The 19981-nt window shown below is 42.9% G+C and overlaps 1 protein-coding gene across 2 annotated transcripts in view; it reads left to right on the top strand.

Annotated features, from left to right (window-relative positions):
- The first annotated feature begins 842 nt into the window (after positions 1-842).
- Positions 843-19981, top strand: part of Spg11 (SPG11 vesicle trafficking associated, spatacsin) — a 57130-nt gene continuing 37991 nt past the window's right edge. Inside the window, exons 1-13 of one of the 2 annotated variants that reach the window (XM_042687775.1) lie at positions 843-1104; positions 3177-3358; positions 5908-6132; positions 8041-8242; positions 9231-9368; positions 10388-10830; positions 11804-11949; positions 13748-13880; positions 16052-16207; positions 16602-16777; positions 18017-18193; positions 18910-18981; positions 19276-19403. In XM_042687775.1, the coding sequence (XP_042543709.1) occupies positions 911-1104; positions 3177-3358; positions 5908-6132; positions 8041-8242; positions 9231-9368; positions 10388-10830; positions 11804-11949; positions 13748-13880; positions 16052-16207; positions 16602-16777; positions 18017-18193; positions 18910-18981; positions 19276-19403 (2372 nt within the window). In that variant the 5' untranslated portion in view covers positions 843-910. Of the gene's footprint in view, positions 1105-2823; positions 3359-5907; positions 6133-8040; positions 8243-9230; positions 9369-10387; positions 10831-11803; positions 11950-13747; positions 13881-16051; positions 16208-16601; positions 16778-18016; positions 18194-18909; positions 18982-19275; positions 19404-19981 lie in introns of those variants that run through there. The other variant, XM_042687776.1, reaches the window with a different exon arrangement.

Genomic DNA, 19981 nt, shown 5'->3' with positions numbered 1-19981 from the left:
TCTACCACTAAGTCTCCCAGTCAGAGGCTGTATTTAAACTGCAGTGTTTGGATTATAGACAGGAGGGCCTTAAGAAGGTCCTGCTACTAGGAGATGCTCCCTCAACGCCTTCTCTATGCTTTTTCTTCAAGCTGTCCTAGACATTGAATAGATACGATGAGGACTGTTAAGACCTTTCTTTCGTTTCTTTTTTTTCTTCCCTCCCTGCCTCCCCTTTATTGTGCATGTTCTTGGGGCTGAAACTCGGGACCAAGGTGCTGTTTCTGAGCTTCTGTGCTCTTACCACTTGAGCCAGAAGCGCCACTTGCAGCTTTTTGGTGCTTCACAGAGAAGAGTCTCACAGGCTTTCCTGTCCAGGCTGGCTTCGAACCCGTCCTCAGCAGGCAGCCTCTGAGTAGTGAGGATTACAGGCGTGAGCCACTGGTACCCCACAGAAGACAAGGCTCTTTCGGCCTTGCTCGAGAGTCTGTAAACCAATCAACAGCGACCAAGGGAAAGCTGAGAGGGGCAGGGCCGATCCGAACGGGGCGCACCTGGGGTTAGACCAAGGAGGCCACGGGTACTGCCCCGGAGCGGAAACAGCTGCAGCGGTTTGCTTCAAGGCTGCTGAGCGAGGCTTTCAAGTATTCGTGCGACGCCGAGCCGAGTTGCGGGATGGCGCGCCGCCCTCCGCCCTCCACGCTGGGGAAGCCGCCGGTCCCACGGCCGCCCCGGGAGAGCCTAGAGGCCCCAGTGCGCTGCGTGAGCGCCGCGCATGCCCAGGACGCAGATCCCGGCCGGTCCCGCACACGTGACCGGAAGAGCCGGCTAGACCAGGATGGCGTCGAAGCCCGGGGCCGGAAGTGCTGCGGTCCCGGGCCGGAGCCTCGGCGGCGGCGGCGGCGGCCGAGGTGGCTGTGCTCGCCGAGCCATGGAGCGGGTTCTGCCTATGTTACTGGTGCCGCTCCCTCCCGAGGCGACGGGGCAGCTGGGGTGCGGAGCGCAGCTGCACAGGGGGCAGGAAGCCCTGGGGAGCTTGACGGCTTCGGGCCGTCTGCTGGTGCTTTCCCTGGCCCCGGGCCGCCGCGGCGGGGGCTGCTGCCGCCTCGAGGGGCCGTTCCGGCAGTGAGTGTCCGGGCCGGGGGTGGGGGGGGGGTGGGGGGGATGGGGACGGGCAGCGGGGCGGGGGGCGGGGAGCGGGGCGGGGGGGCGGGGAGGCGGGGGGGGCGGGGGGGAGCGGGGCGGGGCGGGGGGCGGGGGGGTAGGCGGGGGGGGCGGGGGGGGGCGGGGAGGCGGGGAGCGGGGCGGGGGGGGGGGGGAGGCGGCCGAGGGGTGCTTTTCCCCCTCGGTTTCCCCCGCCTGCCCGAGGGGATGATGTCCCACCCGTGGCCCCTCGGCTGGAGCACGGATGGAGGCTTCGGTCACTCACCGCAGGTTGGCCGTCCCAGCGCCCCTTGCCCAACTCAGTTTCCCTGCATGCAAAGAAGCTAAGATGGAACTCGTCACGAAACCACTCCTCATACTTAATTTGGTCCCTGAAGTGACATTTTCCTGCACAGGCCTCCTTTTCCGAAGTCCAGATGGTCTGAATCACATCTATTCAACCAGTTAGTTATGTGCTGGTTTGGTTTTTTTTTTTTTTTTTGGTTGGTCATGGGGCTTGAACTCGGGGCCTTAGCACTGTCTCTGAGCTTTGTTTTTTGCTCAGTGTTAGTTTTGCACCACTTTGTGCCAGTGCCACTTCCCTGTGTGCTTTTTTTTTTTTGAGACAGGATACATAAAGTGTCTGTACGGCTTGTAAATGGCTATCCTGCTCAGCCTGAACTGTTTCTTGCATATCAGGTGACCATGACTTGAAGGCACAGAGAGGCATAATTAAAATAATACGTATTTTTCACTTCTGTCATTCTCCAGTACTTAAAAGTTGATAGGGAGTAGTAGCCAAGGAATATCTCACCTTACAATAATCTTTAGGTCCTGTAAAAGCACTTAGTAGAGATGAGTTAAGGGGCTGGAAGGTGGCTCAGTGGTAGAATGCTTGCCTCGTATGCATGAGGCCCTGGGTTCGATTCCTCAACACCACATAAACAGAAAATGCTGGAAGTGGCGCTGTGGCTCAAGTGGTAGAGCGCTAGCCTTGAGCTGAAGAGCTGAGGGACAGCACCCAGGCCCAGAGTTCAGGTCCCATGACCGACCAAAAAAAAATGAGTTAAGTCAGTGATGCAACAAGCTCCTGCCTTATTCTTGGTCTCTACTTGCTAAGAGGAACCGTATCTCCATAGAAATTTATTCACTGTTCTCAAGTAGTACTTGTGAGTGCCTGGTAAAGGGGTACACTATATCAAAAGGCAGCAGAATCCTGAATCCTATAGGAAAACCTATTGAGATAAGACATTAAGCTAGTATTGGTATTTTCACACTACATGGCTTTAAGATGGCAAAAACTTGCTGTCTAGTATGGTAGTCACTAGCTACATGAGGCTGTTAAAGTTAGGTAAAATTGAGAAAAAAATTAGAAAAAAGAGAAAAAAAAAGGAAAAAAATTAGTTCCTAAATTGGACTACGCACATTTAAGTTACTTTTAGATACATCTAATTATTTACAGGCTACTGTCTTGAGTAACACTGATACAGAACTTTTCTACTGTCACAAAGTTCCCTGGACAGAATAGTTATACATCCATAGATGCAATGAATTGCTTTACTTTCTTTCTTTTTTTTTGGGGGGGGGGTGGTCCAAAGTGGGGCCTGAACTCTAGGCCTGGGCACTGTCCCTCAGCTCTTCAGCGCAAGGCAAGCGTTCTACCACTGAGCCACTTTCCCAGCCCCTGAATTGATTTACTTTCTAAAGTCTTCTAAAACATCCCAGGAAACTATTATTGCAAGTAGTACCTCATAAATAATATATTTGATAGCACTTATCCTTGATGAGTTTCTCTAACCAGATCAGTCAGGATTTAGTTGTAAAAGGAGACATTATTTCTTGCTCTATTCCCACCTTTTAATACCCACTCTTAGCTCCTATGCTAGTGAGCAGGGGCAAAGGGATAAGAAGTGAGGAAGAGGAAAAGAAAACAATTTATATAATCAAGTTGGAGTACAGAATGAAGGCCATCATGTGAAACAAATTACATGCACCCTGCGCTTCCATTCCTGTGATTATAGATATAGAATATAATAAATCCATACTTTTTCCAGCTTTTTATGGGAGGATTCTCATAGCAGCACCTCAACGGACAAGCCCAAAATGCTTGCTCTTACTGAAAATTATGAACTGGTTGTATACGAATTTAATTTGAAAGATGGGCAATGTGATGCAGCCGTATTGCACAGCTGTAGTGGGAAGACCCTGGAAAAACTCATTGAAGATCAGGATGTCAGTAAGTACCTACGACGGATGCTCTTCCAGTATGTTTTTTTCTTTCTTTTTTTGCAGTAGTGAAGTTCAAGTTCAGTGTCTCAAGCTTGATAGGCACTATATTGCTTTTGTTATTTTGAATAGATACTGCTTTGTTTTTCCTTGGGCCTGTCTCAGATTTTAGTCTTCCCATCTCTGCCTTCCTGAGTACCTGGAATTATGGGCATGTGCCACCAAGTCCAGCTCAGTATATTTAATTATGTGACACTAGCATGTACCTTGGTGTGTATACACACACACATATACGTATATACATATATGTATGTATGTATGTATATATATATGTATATATAAAATTTTTTTTTAATCCGGTCATGGGGCTTGAACTCTGGGCATGGGCTCTGTCACTCAGCTCAAGGCTACTGCTCTACCACTTGAGCCACAGCGCCACTTCCAGTTTTCAGGTGGTTAATTGGAGATAAGGGTCTCATGGACTTTCTGCCCAGGCTGGCTTCAGATTGTGATCCTCAGATCTTAGCCTCCTGAGTAGGTAGGATAACAGGCGGCCATTACTTTATATTTTTTGAGAAAGATTCTCACTTATGTTGCCCCAGCTAGCCTTGAACTGATGATCCTCTTGTCTCAGCCTCTTGAGTACTAGGATGATAGGCATCAGCCACCAAACTGTCACATATTTTTATATATCTCATGAAACTTTTCAAGAGATGAATTTGGAGGAGGGGTATATTATTCAATGTGGATCATTGCTCTGCACTAACCATGTGGGGCCATTAAGGACTTGAAATATGGTTAATATGAATAAAGTTTGCTGTTTGTTTTTTTTTTGTGGCACTGGGGTTTGAACTCAGGTCTTCATGCTTACTAGACGGGCATCATTTGAGCCGTTAAAGTTGTACTGTAAAAAAATTACATATGAGCTGGGAATGTGGCTTAGTGGTAGTGTGCTTGTCTAGCATGCGTGAAGCCCCAGATTCAATTCCTCAATACCAACCACATACACAGAAAAGGCTGGAAGTGGTTTTGTGGCTCAAGTGGTACAGTATTAGCCTTGAGCAGAAGCTCAGGGACAGTGCCCATGTCCTAATTTCAAGCCTCAGGATTAGTACAAAAAAAAAAACCCCAAAACCAAAAACACAATTTTTTTTTTTGTTCTTGTAGAAGATTTTTTTTAGTGGTGCTGTGGTTCAAGTGGTAGAAAGCTAGCCTTGAGCTGAAGAGCTGAGGGACAGTGCCCGGGCCCAGAGTTCAAGCCCCATGACTGGGGGAAAAAAATACAACCTTTCTGTTGGGGGCTAGGAAGGTGGCTCAGTGGTAGAGTGCTTGCCTTGCATGCATGAGGCCCTGGGTTTAATTCCTCAGCACCACATAAGCAAAAAAAGCCAGAAATAGTGCTATGGCTCAAGTGGTAGAGCACTAGCCTTGAGCTGAAGAATTGAGGGACAGTGCCTAAGCCCAGAGTTCAGGCACCATGACAAACATACACACACACAAAAAGATGTATTGATTTATTTATTTTGTCGGTCGTGGGCCTTGAACTCTGGGCCTAGAAAAGAAATATTTTTGCAGTGCAGTTTTATGAAAGACACTTCATCTACCACTGAGCTATAATATCGTTGGCATTAAGATGTGCTTTTTTGGGCTGGGAATGTGGGTTAGTGGTAGAGTACTTGCCTAGCATGCATGCATGAAGTCCTGGCTTTGATTCTTCAGTACCACATAAACAGAAAAAGCTGGAAGTGGCGCTGTGGCTCAAGTGGTAGAATCCCACATCTGACAAAAACCAAAAAACAACAAAAAAAATATCAGATACCAGATTTGAAGACAGTGTTTAAAAGGAAAGTAACATGTCTTATTAGCAGTTATTCATACTGATTAATACTTTGAGTATAATGAGCTAGCTAATACATACTGAAATTATTTACCTGTTTTTTTGGTGACTGCTAGCCATGTTGTATCATGTATGTTTCTTTGACAGTGCTGATCTAGACTACAGCAGACTTGTCCATTATGTCCTGTCCAAATAGAGCAGATACTAAATATCAAGCTTCTCTTCTCTCTCCTCCCACCTCTATATATAGACACACACACACACACACACACACACACACACACACACACACACACACACACACACACACACACACACACACACAAAACCATAAAGAATCAGACATTGTCGGCCATCCACTTGCTTGCATTGGTACAGACAATAACTGCTTTTTTTTTTTTTTTTTTGATTGGTCGTGGGACTTGAACTCTGGGCCTGGGTACTGTCCCTCAGCTCTTCAGCTCAAGGCTAGTGCTCTACCACTTGAGCCACAGCACCACTTCCGGCCTTTTCTGTTTATGTGGTGCTGAGGAATCGAACCCAGGGCCTCATGTGTGCAAGGCAAGCATTCTACTGCTGAGCCACCTTCCCAGCCCCACAATAACTGCCTTGAGTTGAAATAAGTGATTTCTTTTTTGTTCTACCTGTTGTTTTGTTGCAAGAGTTCATCAGTAGTAAAATTGTGAGCATTGAGTTTGAAATAATATCCTTCTGTTTCCTAGGTATTTCTTTACTGTCATTGAGAATTCTGTCATTTCACAATAACACATCATTTGTGTTCATCAACAAGTGTATGATCCTACACGTTGTATTTCCTGAGAAAGATGCCGACATTGGAGTACTCAGCTGTTTCATGCTACCCTTGCCCACACAGACAATGGACACGATTATCGACATCCAGCTCTGCAGAGGAATTCTTTTTGTTTTGAGTAGTTTAGGCTGGATCTGTATCCTTGGCAGTAAGACGTTTGATATGTAGGAGAGGACAGGAGCTAGAAAGATGAGCCATTTAGGCTTTTGCTTTGAAGGGTTGGGAGGTATAGAGAGTGGTTAGTTTCACAGTAAGACCTGTCAGAAAAAAAATGCTCATAAGCTTAAAATACTCAACCATATCACCTTATATTTCCTAATGTGTAGATGTATTTTAAAGTTAGTTTTCTATGTGTTCTTTTAAAATTGTACATGCTCTGACTTTTTCATTTAAAATATACTTTATATACTTTTTTTTGGGGGGGGGGGGCAGAACTGGGGCTTGAACCCAGGGTCTCTTTCTTTCTGAGCAAGCACCATACCTCAATCTTTCTGAGCAAACACAATACCACTTGAGGTATACTTCCAGTACTTGTTGGTTTTTTGTTTTTGAGATAACGTCTCACTAAGTTTGCCCAGCTTAGCCTCAAATAGTGATTTTCCTTCTTTCAAATAGCTCAAAATATACTTCCTGAGCATCTGTTACATCCATGTTTTAAGAAGGATTTAAGTGATTGCTTATGATACATATGTTTTCATGTATGTATATAACATGACTCATCTCCTACAATGATTCTGTTATGTTTATGTGTGTGTGCCAGTCCAGGGGCTTAAACTTAGGACCTAGGCACAGTGCCGCACAGTGCCTGAGCTTTTTTGGTCAAGGCAAATGCTCTATTACTTGAGCCACAGCTCCACTTCAGCTTTTTGGTGCATAATTGTAACTACGTCTTATGGACTTTTCCTGTCCAGGCTGGCTTTGAACTGCAGTCCTCAGATCTCAGCTTCCTGAGTAGCTAGGTTTACAGGCTGGTGCCCAGCTTGCTAGTTATTTTGGGAGATGAGAGTGTTGCAGACTTTTCTGCCCAGGCTGGCTTCAAGCCTCTATTCTCTAGATCTCAAGACAAGTAACTAATTGAGCCTGGCCAAATCAGATTTTTCCGATGAAAGTTTAATATCCAAATTTAGGTCTGCTATGAGTGCAAAAATTCTAGATTTTGGACACTTGTGAGCAAAAGTATAAAATGTTTCCACTTTTTTGGTTGGTCATGGGGCCTGAACTCTGGGCCTGGGTGCTGTCCCTCAGCTCTTTAGCTCAAGGTTAGTGCTCTACCACTTGAGTCACAGCGCCACTTCCAGCTTTTTCTGCTTATGTTGTGCTGAGGAATTGAACCTAGGGCCTCATGCATGTAAGGCAAACACTCTACCACTTAGCCACCTTCCTAGTCCCAATATTTTCACTTTTAATATATTACCTGTTGAGATTATATTTTGTGTATATTGGATGAAAAAGTCTGAAATCCTGTTTTTAGTATTAGTTACATGTTGAAGCAATTTGAGCATATTGATATAAATGTTAATTTAGGGTTATCTAATTTCTTGGACAGTATTACTATAGAACCCTAGAAGAAAATATTAGTACTTGCTCAGGTTTTGGCATGAAGTGAGTATCCAGCAGAGACTATGTGTTTTTCCTTTGGAGACTGTCTTGCTATGTAGCCTTGGCTGGCCTTGAACTCTTGATCCCCTGTCTTGGTCTCAGCTGAGATTATACGTGTGTTTATGTGTCTGCGCATTACCACATCTGGTTTGAACAGGAACTATTGAATAAACTCTGTATCAAGTTGTTTATTGTGCCATTAACTTATTTTGGTATGATGATGGAGACCTGCTTCAGTATCCAGTCTTCTTTTGTTGTTATGCCTGATGACCTATACAGCCGATAGGGTTGTAGCAATGTCTGTAGCACTGTCCATCCTGTAATTTTAGTGGTTGAGTAATTGATGAAACTGATGTTTGAACTCTGGGGCCTCACACTTGTAGGTAGGTGAGCTCTTACTGACTGCTGTGCCCCAACTGACGTTTATCTTTAACTCTCAACTCAGATATTTTTAATACTGTGGAAGGCACAGCTATAGCACGTGTGGATTTAGCACTTCTCCAAGAAGTTATGCATAATGAGCAGCAGCAGGAGCTGGCCAGGATTTCTTCCTTGGCCTCACTGAAAGTGTCTCAAGACCTAGATGTGGTGGTGCTTGTCAGCAACTCCAGCTCTGCAATTGCACTTAACTTAAACTTGTATTTCAGGTATGTAGTTAATTGCAGTTTCTAATTTGGGGTTAATAACTAGGGACATAGAAGGTAAAAATGGACTGGTTAGCTTTTTCTATGCAGTTAGATCATGTTACAGCTATGTCATAGTAAGATTGTTACTATATACAAATGTATCCAAATGACTGTTGGACTATATTTTACATTGTACATGAAAGTTTTGATACTTGTGTGGTATATAAAATATATGGGTTATGTTACATACATTTTTAAAAGCTTTCAGAATTGTCCAGCATTAAAAGCTCCTTTTTGTTACACATCTTCCACTCACCTCTTGTCCTGCAGTGAGTTGGAAGAGAAATGGGATTTACCTTGCTGTTAAAATTGCTGCTTTTGGGGTGGAGGCATTGCTCAGTTGGTAGAGTGCTAGTCAGTGAGTGAAAGTGGCAGATACCATGTTCGAGTCCTGGTCTCAGACTTAAAACAATTGCTGTTTTTGTGGTTTGGAATACTGTTTTTATTGGAATTCATGTTCATTTTTAAGATATCTGACAAGCCAGGCACTCTTGGCTCATGCCTGTAATCCTAGCTACTTAAGAGGCTGAGATCTGAAGATCACAGTTCAAACAGCCATGAGACTCTTTTTAAATTTTTATTTATTTTTTATTGTGAAAATACTGTATAGATGGGTTACAATTACATGGGCAAGATAATGAGTACATTTCTTATCAAGCATTGTAGCCTCCTCCTTTGTTTCCCCATCCCATCCCTTCCCATCCTCCTCCCCACCCCCCCAGCCATGAGACTCTTATCTCCAATAAACCACCAGAAAACTAGAAGTGGTTCTGTGGCTCAAGTGGTAGAGTGCTAGCCTTGAGCTGAAGAGCTGAGGGACAGCACCCAGGCCCAGTGTTCAGGCCCCACGACTGGCTCCCCCTAACCCCCACCCAAAACAAAAAAGACATCTGACAAGATGTTTTTTCTGGCTGGAGATTTACCATGCTATTATTATTTTTAAATGTAGGCAATATCCAGAACATCTACTATATGAAAGAACACTAGAAGACCTTCCAATTGAACGACCTAAGGGGATAGATGAAGATGATCCTGTTAACTCTCTCTACAACATGAAGCTTACCAAGTTTTCCTTCCAGATTGATAGGTACTTGGATTTTTTTTTTTTTTTTTTTGGTACTTGGATTTTGTCTTATTCTTTGTTCTTTGTTTTTCCATGCTGATGCTGCACTTTTCTATTAAAGGTCTTTATATGATAGATACTTAATTTTGAAAGAGCATATTTTGTAGAGCCTTAGATTCTCTGAACCAGAGGGTAGCTATTTTGGTCTAGTGGTGGGAAATCTTGGGGAAGGATGTACATTAAACAAGATCTGAAAATCCCCACTGTCTTCAGCCAGATAATTTTTCTTCTATAGTCCTAAAATTCATAATTATAAAGCTTTTATTTAGTTCTAGTGTTTATTTAGCAGCCTTTTGTCTTTATTCATCTGTACACCAAATGTTACACATAATTATTTGTGGGCATTTAAACTTCATGTTTTTTATTAGTAAAACATGCTATTCTGGGCGCTGGTGGTTCACACCTGTAATTCTAGCTACGCTGAAATCTGAGGATCTGAAGATGAAAGCCAACCTGGGCAGGAAAGTCCGTGAGACTCTTATCTCTGGTAAACCACCAGAAAATCAGAAGTGGTGCTGTGACTCAAGTGATAGAGCTCTTGCCTAGAGCTGAAGAACTGAGGGACAGTGCCTAGGATCAGAGTTTAAGCCCCATGACCCACCAAAAAAAAAAGCCATTAAATAAACTTGTAAAAAAAAAAAAAAAGTGAAGAATGAAAAACATCTTTTTTTATTTTTTTTTTTGTCGGACATGGGGCCTGAACTCTGATCCTGGGCACTGTCCCTCAGCTCTTCAGCTGTAGACTGCCACTTGAGACTCAGCCCCACTCTGGGCCTGGGCTCTTCAGCTCAAGGCTAGCACTCTACCACTTGAGCCACAGCACCACTTCTGGCTTTTTTTTTTTCTGCTTATGTGGTGCTGAGGAATCGAACCCAGGGCGTCATGCATGCAAGGCAAGTGCTCTACCACTGAGCCACCTTCCCAGCCCGTGGCTTAGTGCTTTAATGCCATTCACTATAACCAGAGTAAGTGCTGTCTTTCAGATCATGGGAGGCCCAGCTGTCATCACTGAATGAAACAATGAAGAACTCCAAACTGGAGGTTTCCTGTCATGTTCCCTGGTTTCAGGATGTTTTACATTTGGAGTCCCCTAATAGCCATAACACAAGACTACCAAGCTGGGCTTTTATTCCACAGAGTATGATGTGTGGTCATTATACTTTGCCCCTGAAAGATCATGCCAAGACCAGTGATCCAGGAAAATCATGGAAGATAATGCACCTCAGTGAACAAGAGCAGCCCAGAGAACTGAAATGTATGTCTGTAACAGGCTTTACTGCACTATTTACTTGTGCAGAGGAGACTGCTGGCTACACCATTATCCTCTGGGACTTGGAGACCCAGGGCATGCAGTGTATTTCGCTTGGCCAGAAGTGTGTTCCTGTAGACAGTAGCGGCGACCAGCAACTGTGCCTTGTAGTGACAGGTGAGAATATCTTCTATCAGATTCAAATACTTTGCTAAGAGGATTGCTTTCCTGATGTGTTTCACTTCTGCTGCCTTGGTGCTAACTGCGACCACTTTTACCTCAAAAGTAGTAATCATTCACAGAGGAATGATTTTTAAAACCAGTACTGGGAGATGGGTGTTGAACTCATGGCCTCATGCTTGCTCTGCTTGGCTTACTTTGCTGGTGTTCTTCTACTTGAATGATGCCTCCTGCCTGACTTTTTGGAGATGGAGACTTGAACTTTTCTAGTTGGGCTGATCTGAATCACAGTCCTCTGGCTGTTAGTCTCCTGAGTAGCTAGGATAATAGACATGAGCCAACAGCATTCTGCTTGATATTAGTCTTGGTAACATTGTCTCATGTATTTGATTTTTAATTAAGATCATTTTTTTCTGGATGCTGGTGGCTAATGCTTATAATTGTAACTACTCAGGAGGCTGAGATCTGAAGATTATGGTTCAAAGCCAGCTCAGGCAGGAAAGTCCATAAGACTCTTACCTCCAATTAGCCCCCCAAAAATTGGAAGTAGAGCTGTGGCTTAAGTGGTAAGTCACTAGCCTTGAACAAAAAAGCTCAGGGGCACTGTCTAGACCAGAATGTCAAGATCTGGAACTGATATACACACAACAAAATTTTTTTTGAAGGAATTGCTAAAGTTTGAAGAGCAATAAAGATTGAATTTTTTACCCTGGACCTTGAACTAAGGATTGGGTGCTGTCTTGAGCTTTTTTCACTCAAGGTTAGTACCCTAATTAGGCTTCAGTCCTAATGCATTGTTCTCATGAGACTTTGACTTATAAGTCATAGAAAAGCATGAATTAACACTATAATAATACAGGGTGTCTAATAAATTGATTTGTAATTAAGATACTGAAGTAGTGATTATTAGAAATAAAATTGAAGTCATAGATCCCAAGTTTAAGTCTGGTAATTTTCATTTTTCCTATAGAAAATGGGCTTTCTCTGATTCTGTTTGGTTTAACTCAAGAGGAATTTTTAAACAGACTAATGATCCACGGAAGTGCCAGCACTGTGGATTCTCTTTGTCATCTCAATGGTTGGGGGAGGTGCTCAATTCCCATCCATGCACTAGAGGTAAGAATTCAGTGTCTGAAGGACTTTACTGCTGTCACATAGTCTTACTTGAAGATCTGAGAGAATTCATTTAGTCCAGCAGCCAAAAGAACTATAGTTTTTTTGTCAGTTGTGGGGGGCTTGAACTCTGGGCCTAGGTGCTGTTTCTCAGCTCTTTAGCTCAAAGCAAGCACTCTGCCACTTGAGCAGCACCACTTCCATTTTTCTGGTGGTTAATTGGAGATGTATCTCAGACTTTCCTGCCCAGGCTGGCTTTGAACCATGATCTTCAGATCTCAGCCTCCTGAATAGCTAGGCATGAGCCACCAATGCCAGGCAAGAACTAGAGTCTTTACCTATTCATTTACTCAGGTTTAGTTACTTTCTTATTCCACTTAACAGTAATACTATTTAAGAAAGACTGCTACAAGAAATGGAAGCAACAATATGCTAAGACTAAATGAAATGAAGGCAGGCCATGGAGAGCTACACAGTAATGATCTTCTATTCCTAACTTCCTGCCTTTTCTATCCAGCTTTAAAAGATGTAGTCTGAGTATATATAGCACTGTATAATTCAGACTTTTTCTATAGGCATTATTGAATTGTCTTATAACAACTACATGAGGGTTGGGATGTAGTGCAATGGCAAAACACTTGCCTACCAAGTGCAGTGTCCTGGGTTCAATCTCTAGTACCAAAAAAGAAAGCTCCCCCTCCCCCCCCCAAAAGGTACAAAAACAAAACAACCATTGCCACATGAGATGGATTGGGTAGTTTTTGTTCTCTTATTTTGTAGATAAACAGACACATGGTGGTTGAGTGAGTGGTCCAGACCCATATTAATAAAGACAGGAACTCTTGCCTTTTCTTCTTGACAGTGTCTCATTATATAGTTCAAATTCCTAAAATGTGTGATCCATCTGCTGAGTCTGGCTTTACTGCTAAAGCAACCTAGAGTCCATTCTGAGAGAGATGAGTGACAGTGAAGCAGGAAAGGGATGTGCTTTTTGTGACCAACACTGAGAAGGACAGGCAGATAAATGTCTTAGTCTAGTCTTCATGGAGCTAACAGTATTTTCAGGATTATATATGGGAAGAACAAGGACAGAGCCAAGATGTTCTGTGTGGTTTAAATGGTTTTGGCTGAATGATTGTTACCTGAGGGTCTGATAATATGTCGGTCCTTCAGGCACCAGGGAAATGGTTACCACTTTGATTCCTGTCCTGGGGTGAATGTTTACAAAGTTAGCTGTTCCTGGAAATTAAGATAAACTAGAAAGGAAATAACTCAGAAAACCAGGTTAGAGAGACAAAATGGAGTTTCTTGTAGCACCCATTGGTTCCTCTTTCAGGTACAGATTGCATCATCGTTTTCAGAGTCCTTACTAGAACCTAGCAAAAATAGTTTCGGCTGGGAAGGTGGCTCAGTGGTAGAGCGCTTGCCTTGCATACATGAGGCCCTGGGTTCTATTCCTCAGCACCACATAAGCAGAAAGTGGTAGAGCGCTCGCCTTGAGCTGAAGAGCTGGGGACAGCGCTCAGGCCCAGAGCTCAGGCCCACGACCGGCCAAACAACAAGAAAAGACCATAGTCTCACATCTGCTCTAGCCTCAGCATACCAAGTTGTAAAGTTCAAAAATCTGTGTTCTAGGGCTGGAGGTATGGCTCGAGTGGTAGCCACTTACCTAGTCAGCAAGAGCCACTGAGTTCAAACCCCAGCATTACCTCCTCAGCTCCTCCGCCCCCCCAAATATTCTGAATCCTGGATTTTATTTTTCCTATAGTAATTTTTTTTTTCTCATTTCGTCCAATTTTAGGCTGGGATAGAAAATCGTCAGCTAGACACAGTAGATTTCTTCTTGAAGAGCAAAGAAAATCTTTTTACTCTGTCCCCCAAATCTTCTGTAGATGGTCAGTTTCATCATGCTCCATCAAGCTTATATTTAAAAAGTAAGTAAAAGATTTCTAATTCGAATCTACCATTTCTAATCACTTTTAAATTACTGTTCCCTTCTTCCTCCCGCCCTCCCTCCCTTCTTTCCTTTTCCTTTTCTTTTTCCTTTCCTTTTTTCTTTTTCTTTTTTGATTGTGGACCTTGAACTTAGGGCCTGGGCACTGTCCCTGAGCTTTTTCTTTTAGCATTTGAGCCACAGTAACACTTCTGGTTTTCAGATGGTTAATTGCAGATGAGTCTCATGGACTTTCCTTGCCCGGGCTGGCTTTGAACTGTGATCCTCAGATCTCAGCCTCCTGAGTCGCTAGGATTACAGGTGTGAGTCACTAGTGCCTAGCTGCTGTTTCATTTTTCTGTTCTCTATTTTTTTTGGCAGTAATTGTGGTTTGAATTCAGGGCCTCTCGCTCTCATACCGTTAGACAGGTGCTCTAATAATTGAGTCATCCCTCTGCTGATAGGACTCACTCTTTTCCAGGGAGGGCAAGGCCTCTGACCACTGTGCCCTGTCCTGCCAGAGCTCCCTGTTGCTTGAACTTTTCTGGGGCACCATGTCTGACTCTGTCTAATGGGCATCTTTTACCCAGACACTGGCAGGGTGACCCAAGTCTCCCTGACTGTAGTTGTTCCTTTATACTGTCCTAGTGGAAAACCTATGTTTTCTTTTTTCTTTTCTTTTTTTTTTTGGGTCTGGTCGTAGGGCCTGAACTGTGGGCCTGGGCACTGTCCCTCAGCTCTTCAGCTCAAGGCTAGCGCTCTACCAGTGGAGCCATAGCGCCACTTCCGGCTTTTTTCTTTTTGCTTATGTGGTCCTGGGGAATCGAACCCAGGGCCTTAGGCATGCAAGGCAAGCACTCTACCACTGAGCCACCTTCCCAGCCCCCAAAACCCATATTTTCCATAATTGGTGCATGATTTTAAAAAAGAAAAAGCTAGGTCCCTAGACACACTGTCAAATTCACAAATAATGAGAGCAGCGTTTTGGAAAGAAGTAAAGCTTATTAATTTGCCTGCCAGATGAGATAGATGTGTTGTGACATGATTTCTCAAAAGCTGCCATAACCAAAAACTGCTGTATTTGCCCCAAGGGGGGGGGGGGACTGTTTTTTTTGTTGTTGTTGTTGTTTTGTTTTTTGTTTTTTTTGTTTTTGCCAGTCCTGGGGCTTGAACTCAGGGCCTGGGCACTGTCCCTGAGATCCTTTTGCTCAAGGATAGCCACTTGAGCCACAGCATCACTCTGGCTTTTTCTATTTCTGTGGTACTGAGGAATGGAACTCAGGGTTTTATGCATGCTAGGCAAGCACTCTTCCACTAAGCCACAATCCAGCCTGAGGACTGGTTTTTAAGGGAAAGGTGAGGAGTTTTGGGCTCCCAGATTAACTACCTACTGGATCATTGGTACCAGTCTCTGAAGCTGTATGTTCTGCTTAGAAAAGTTTACTTTTCTATGGCCCCCACAGAGAGTGTGATGACCCAGTCTAGAAGGTGGCTGAAAGAATTTCCCAGCAAGAGGGAATTACGGGGAAGGAAAGACAAACTTAACCAAGTTCAGATTTTAGCTCTTCTATGTACTTTAAAAATTACCCTCTCTGGGGCTGGGAAGGTGGCTCAGTGGTAGAGCGCTTGCCTTGCATGCATGAGGCCCTTGGTTCGATTCTTCAGCACCACATAAGCAGAAAAAGCCGGAAGTGGCGCTGTGGCTCAAGTGGTAGAGCGCTAGCCTTGAGCTGAAGAGCTGAGGGACAGTGCCCAGGCCCACAGTTCAGGCACCAAGATCGACAAAAAACAATAATAAAAAACACCAAAAAATCAGGAAATGATGCTGAGGCTTGAAGTGGTACAGAACTAGTCTTGAGCAAAAAAAAAAAAAAAAATTACCCTCTCTGAACATTAGTTTCCTTTTTCTCATCTATGTTAAGGGGAATACAACGTAACCTCCTTAGGTTTTTAAAATAAACAAGGTATTAATATAATACCTAAGATATAGGTGGTCAGAAAACTGGTAGTTAATTATAGCTATTGAATAATTATTAGAAAAAGTTTAATAAGTCTTCATGAAAGTCTTTTGAGCTTTGCAAAAATAAGTCTGTTTATATTTTATAATGCAATATTGTATTTTTGGATGTGTTAATTTGGGGAGAGTAATCTAGTGTTGTTCATGTTTCTCAGATGTGGAAGAGTTGACGCCAGCATTGGACTTACTTTGTGCAGCAATTAGAGAAAGTGATTCTGAAACCCAGAGCAAACACTTTTCAGAACAGCTGCTTCATCTTACACTGTCTTTCCTTAATAAACAAATAAAGGAACTTTTTATTCATACTGAAGGTAAGACTACCAGCATGAACGGGACAATTGCACGGTTCTCGTGTCAAGACACAGATAGAAACGCTGATGTTACATGGAAGAGCCTAAAGTGTAGTTCCATTTGCTAATGTAGAATAAAAATGAATAAGTGAAAGAGGTTTTAATACAAAGTTGGCACAAAGACATGAGACTCCTCAGTGTGAAGAGTATGGAAAAGATAATATTAACACACAGCTACTTAGAAGTAGAGTAAGCCCTCAAACATTGTTTGAAAATACTGATTTTGAATTTTGCCATTGTCTGGAATTCTTTGTAACAAGTCATGGTGTGTTTCTTACTTTTTCTCCCTTTTCTGTTTGTGTATGTGCGTGTACACACCGTTGCACTTGGAATGGCACATGGGTGATTTTCACAGAACTAGATGAAGAGCTACAGAAAGGAGTAAACATTTTGACAAACTACATCAATGAACTCCGAACCTTTATGATAAAGTTTCCTTGGAAGCTAACAGATACTAAGGATGAATATGTTATCAATAAAAATGTCCCCACAGTAAAAGAGAATGATGCATGGGAGAGACTCAGCTGTGAGGTAAGTATAAGTAATTATCATACGTGTTTTGTCAGATTCAAAGGATCTGAGAAAGCAACACAAGAAATAGAATTTAGAATTTTTACACTTGTGATTTAGAACCTTTACACTTGAGATTGAGAATCTTTGCCAAGAGTTTATTTTATTGGTTTGAGAATGTTTAGGCATAACTTCAAACTTATGTCTAACAGACTCTTTTTTAATTTTATCTGCTATATGGATAGGCTACTTCTGAATGCAAGAACTGCCATTTGGGTCAAACAAATTCATCTGAGGTGGCATTTCTCTAGCAATACTACCACACTGGTTCAAGACTGGCACTTTGTTTTATTTGTTTTTGACATTGGGTCTCAATGTTTAGCCTAGGATGGATGTGAACGTGCTATGTAGCGTAGTCTGAGGCTTGTGATCTTCCAGCCTCAATCTCTTGATTGCTAGGATTATGTACCACCCCACTTTGGACTGTGCATAGTGTCTGGCCTTGAAATATATCCAGTAACTGGTGATTAGATCTTAGGAAATTTTTTTTTTTTTTTTGGGTCCGGTCGTGGGGCCTGAACTCTGGGCCTGGGCACTGTCCCTCAGCTTTTCTGCTCAAGGCTAGCGCTCTACCACTTGAACCACAGCGCCACTTCCGGATTTTTCCTTTTTGCTTATGTGGTACTGAGGAATCGAACCCAGGGCCTCAGGCATGCAAGGCAAACGCTCTACCACTGAGCCACCTTCCCAGCCCCCTTAGGAAACTTTTGTGACATTGCTACTTGGAATGTTCCTGACTTGAGTCCTAACCTGTCTTTTTGAGGCAGCACTATGATTGTTCTATATCTTCCACTAGATTTCAAGTTACTAGAGAGCAGAGTCTGTTTTACTCTGTGCCTAGTCCCAAACCCAACTTAAAGATTTTAAATAAAAGTTCCTTAGTAAGGTGCCCAATAAATGTGTATGTCCCACGTTGATAAATAAGAGAATAAAATATTGGGCTGGGAAGTTGGCTCAGTGGTAGAGCACTTGCCTTGCATGCCTGAGGCCCTGGGTTCGATTCCTCAGCACCATATAAGCAAAAAAAAAAAAAAAAAAAAGCCGGAAGTGGCGCTGTGGCTCAAGTGGTAGAGTGCTAGCCTTGAGCTGAAGAGCTGAGGGACAGCACTCAGGCCCAGAGTTCAGGCCCCACAACCGGACCAAAAAAAAAAAAAAGAGAATAAAACATATTTTTTGCTTCCCCCCCTCACCTTTTCCTAGGAAGTTATTGTCCAGGCCATTTTAAATAATAAAATACCAGAGGCACAAACCTTCTTCAGGATTAACAATCATCCTGCTCAAAGACTACAGGAGCTTATCAAGATAGGCCTAGATTTGGTCTATGACAGTTTAAAGAACAATAATATAAAGGAAGCCTCTGAACTTTTGAAGAATATGGTGAGTATGTAATGCATTTTTAAAAAATTTTAAAGTCTCCCCTTGTTTTTTTTTTTGATTTTTTAAGAAACAGAGTCTCACTATATAGCCCCATCTGACCTTACATTCACAGTGCTCACATTTCAGCTTCCTGAGTCCTGGGACCACAGTCATGCACCCCACACCTGTGAGACAGTGTTTTCCATAGGAGACTTCACATGTGCCCGTGTCATTATTTGTTGGAAGAGATTCTGGATCTTTGATGTGACCCCTTACACCTCCACTTGACCTTTACGGGCTCCTTGTTTGGGGCTTCATGTTCTATAATTTTGCTTCATTTGATAAGGCAAGTCCTAGAAGTAGGACTCCTGAAGCTGGCTCTAATCTACATAAATGGAGTCTTCACTCATGATGAGTTTATGCAAGTTTAAGTGAAAGAGAAAAAATGTTAGGGATTGTTGTTTGTATCAACTTTAAAATGTTCAAGTAAATAAGCACAGCAAGTTGTTGTAGTCTTGGCCCTGTGGTAGGATGGCATCATCTTAATTTGGTCTATATGCTGCCTTTGTTCTCCCAAATGTTTTAGGGACTTGAGGATTAGCAAGTAAATGTATATAATAGGTGTGGGAAAATGAATATTTGCCTGCAACAGAACTATCCTGTTTCTAACATGTTTATATTCAACATGTTTATGTTTTGTATTTCCAATACAAAATGGTTTTCTGGGTTTCTTACAGGGCTTTGATGTGAGAGACCAGTTGCTCAAAATATGCTTCTATACAACTGATAAATATATACGGGACTTTTTGGTAGGTAAAGGTGAGATTTTGTAGCTTCCTCTTTTTTTTTTTTTAATTGTGAAAATACCGTACAGAGGGGTTACAATTTCATGGGCTCCTCTTTTTTTTTTTTGGAAATAGGGTCATAGTATGTACCCTAGGCTTACCTCAGACTCACACTTGGCCTCCGCCTCCTGAGTGCTGGGATTATAGGTGTGAGCCACTGGCACCAGACTCTTAAATGGCATTTAATCTCATGAGTTTGTTTTGTTTTGTAAATGTGCTAAAGGTTTGTGAGGTTATTGTTTTCAATTTTTATTCAAGGTTGAAATTTTGAAAGAGAAAAAATGCTTCTCTGAAAAAGAAAACAGAACTATAGACTTCGTGCATGAAGTTGAGAAGCTTTATTCAGGACATGTCCAAGAAAATGTGCAGATCCAGTCCTTTCCCAGGTAGTCTTATTAGTTCTCCCTTTCCCTTTTCTTTCCTATTAGTCTCCTATTGATAAAATTATAGATGATATCTAGTGTTTTTATTTTTGGGTTTTTTTTTGTTGTTGTTGTTGGTCATGGGGCCTGAACTCTGGGTCTGGGCGCTTTCCCTCAGCTCTTCAGCTCAAGGCTAGTGCTCTACCACCTGAGCCACAGTGCCACTTCTGGCTTTTTCTGCTTATGTGGGGCTGAGGAATCGAACCCAGGGCCTCAGGCATACAAGGCAATCACTCTACCACTGAGTCACCTTCCCAGCCCCTCTAGTTTGTATTATCAGCATAAATTTCTCAGAAGGATCTATGCTTATATTTTATTTTTTTTGCTGGGCGTGGGGCTTGAACTCAGGGCCTGGGCGCTGTCCCTGAGCTTCTCTGGGCTCAAGGCTAGCGCTCTACCAGTTAAGCCACAGTGCCCACTTCTGGCTTTTTCTGCTTATGTGGAACTGAGGAATCGAACCCTGGGCTTCATGCATGCTAGGCAAGCACTCTACCACTAAGCCACTTCCTCAGCCCCAGTATGTTTATATTTTAGAGAGATTA

The sequence above is a fragment of the Dipodomys spectabilis genome, unplaced genomic scaffold (assembly GCF_019054845.1).
Source record: "Dipodomys spectabilis isolate Male_0828 unplaced genomic scaffold, ASM1905484v1 ptg000108l, whole genome shotgun sequence".
Classification (NCBI taxonomy): Eukaryota; Metazoa; Chordata; class Mammalia; order Rodentia; family Heteromyidae; genus Dipodomys; species Dipodomys spectabilis.
Note: the sequence above shows the minus strand (reverse complement) of the source record. Positions and strands in the feature narration are given on the sequence as shown.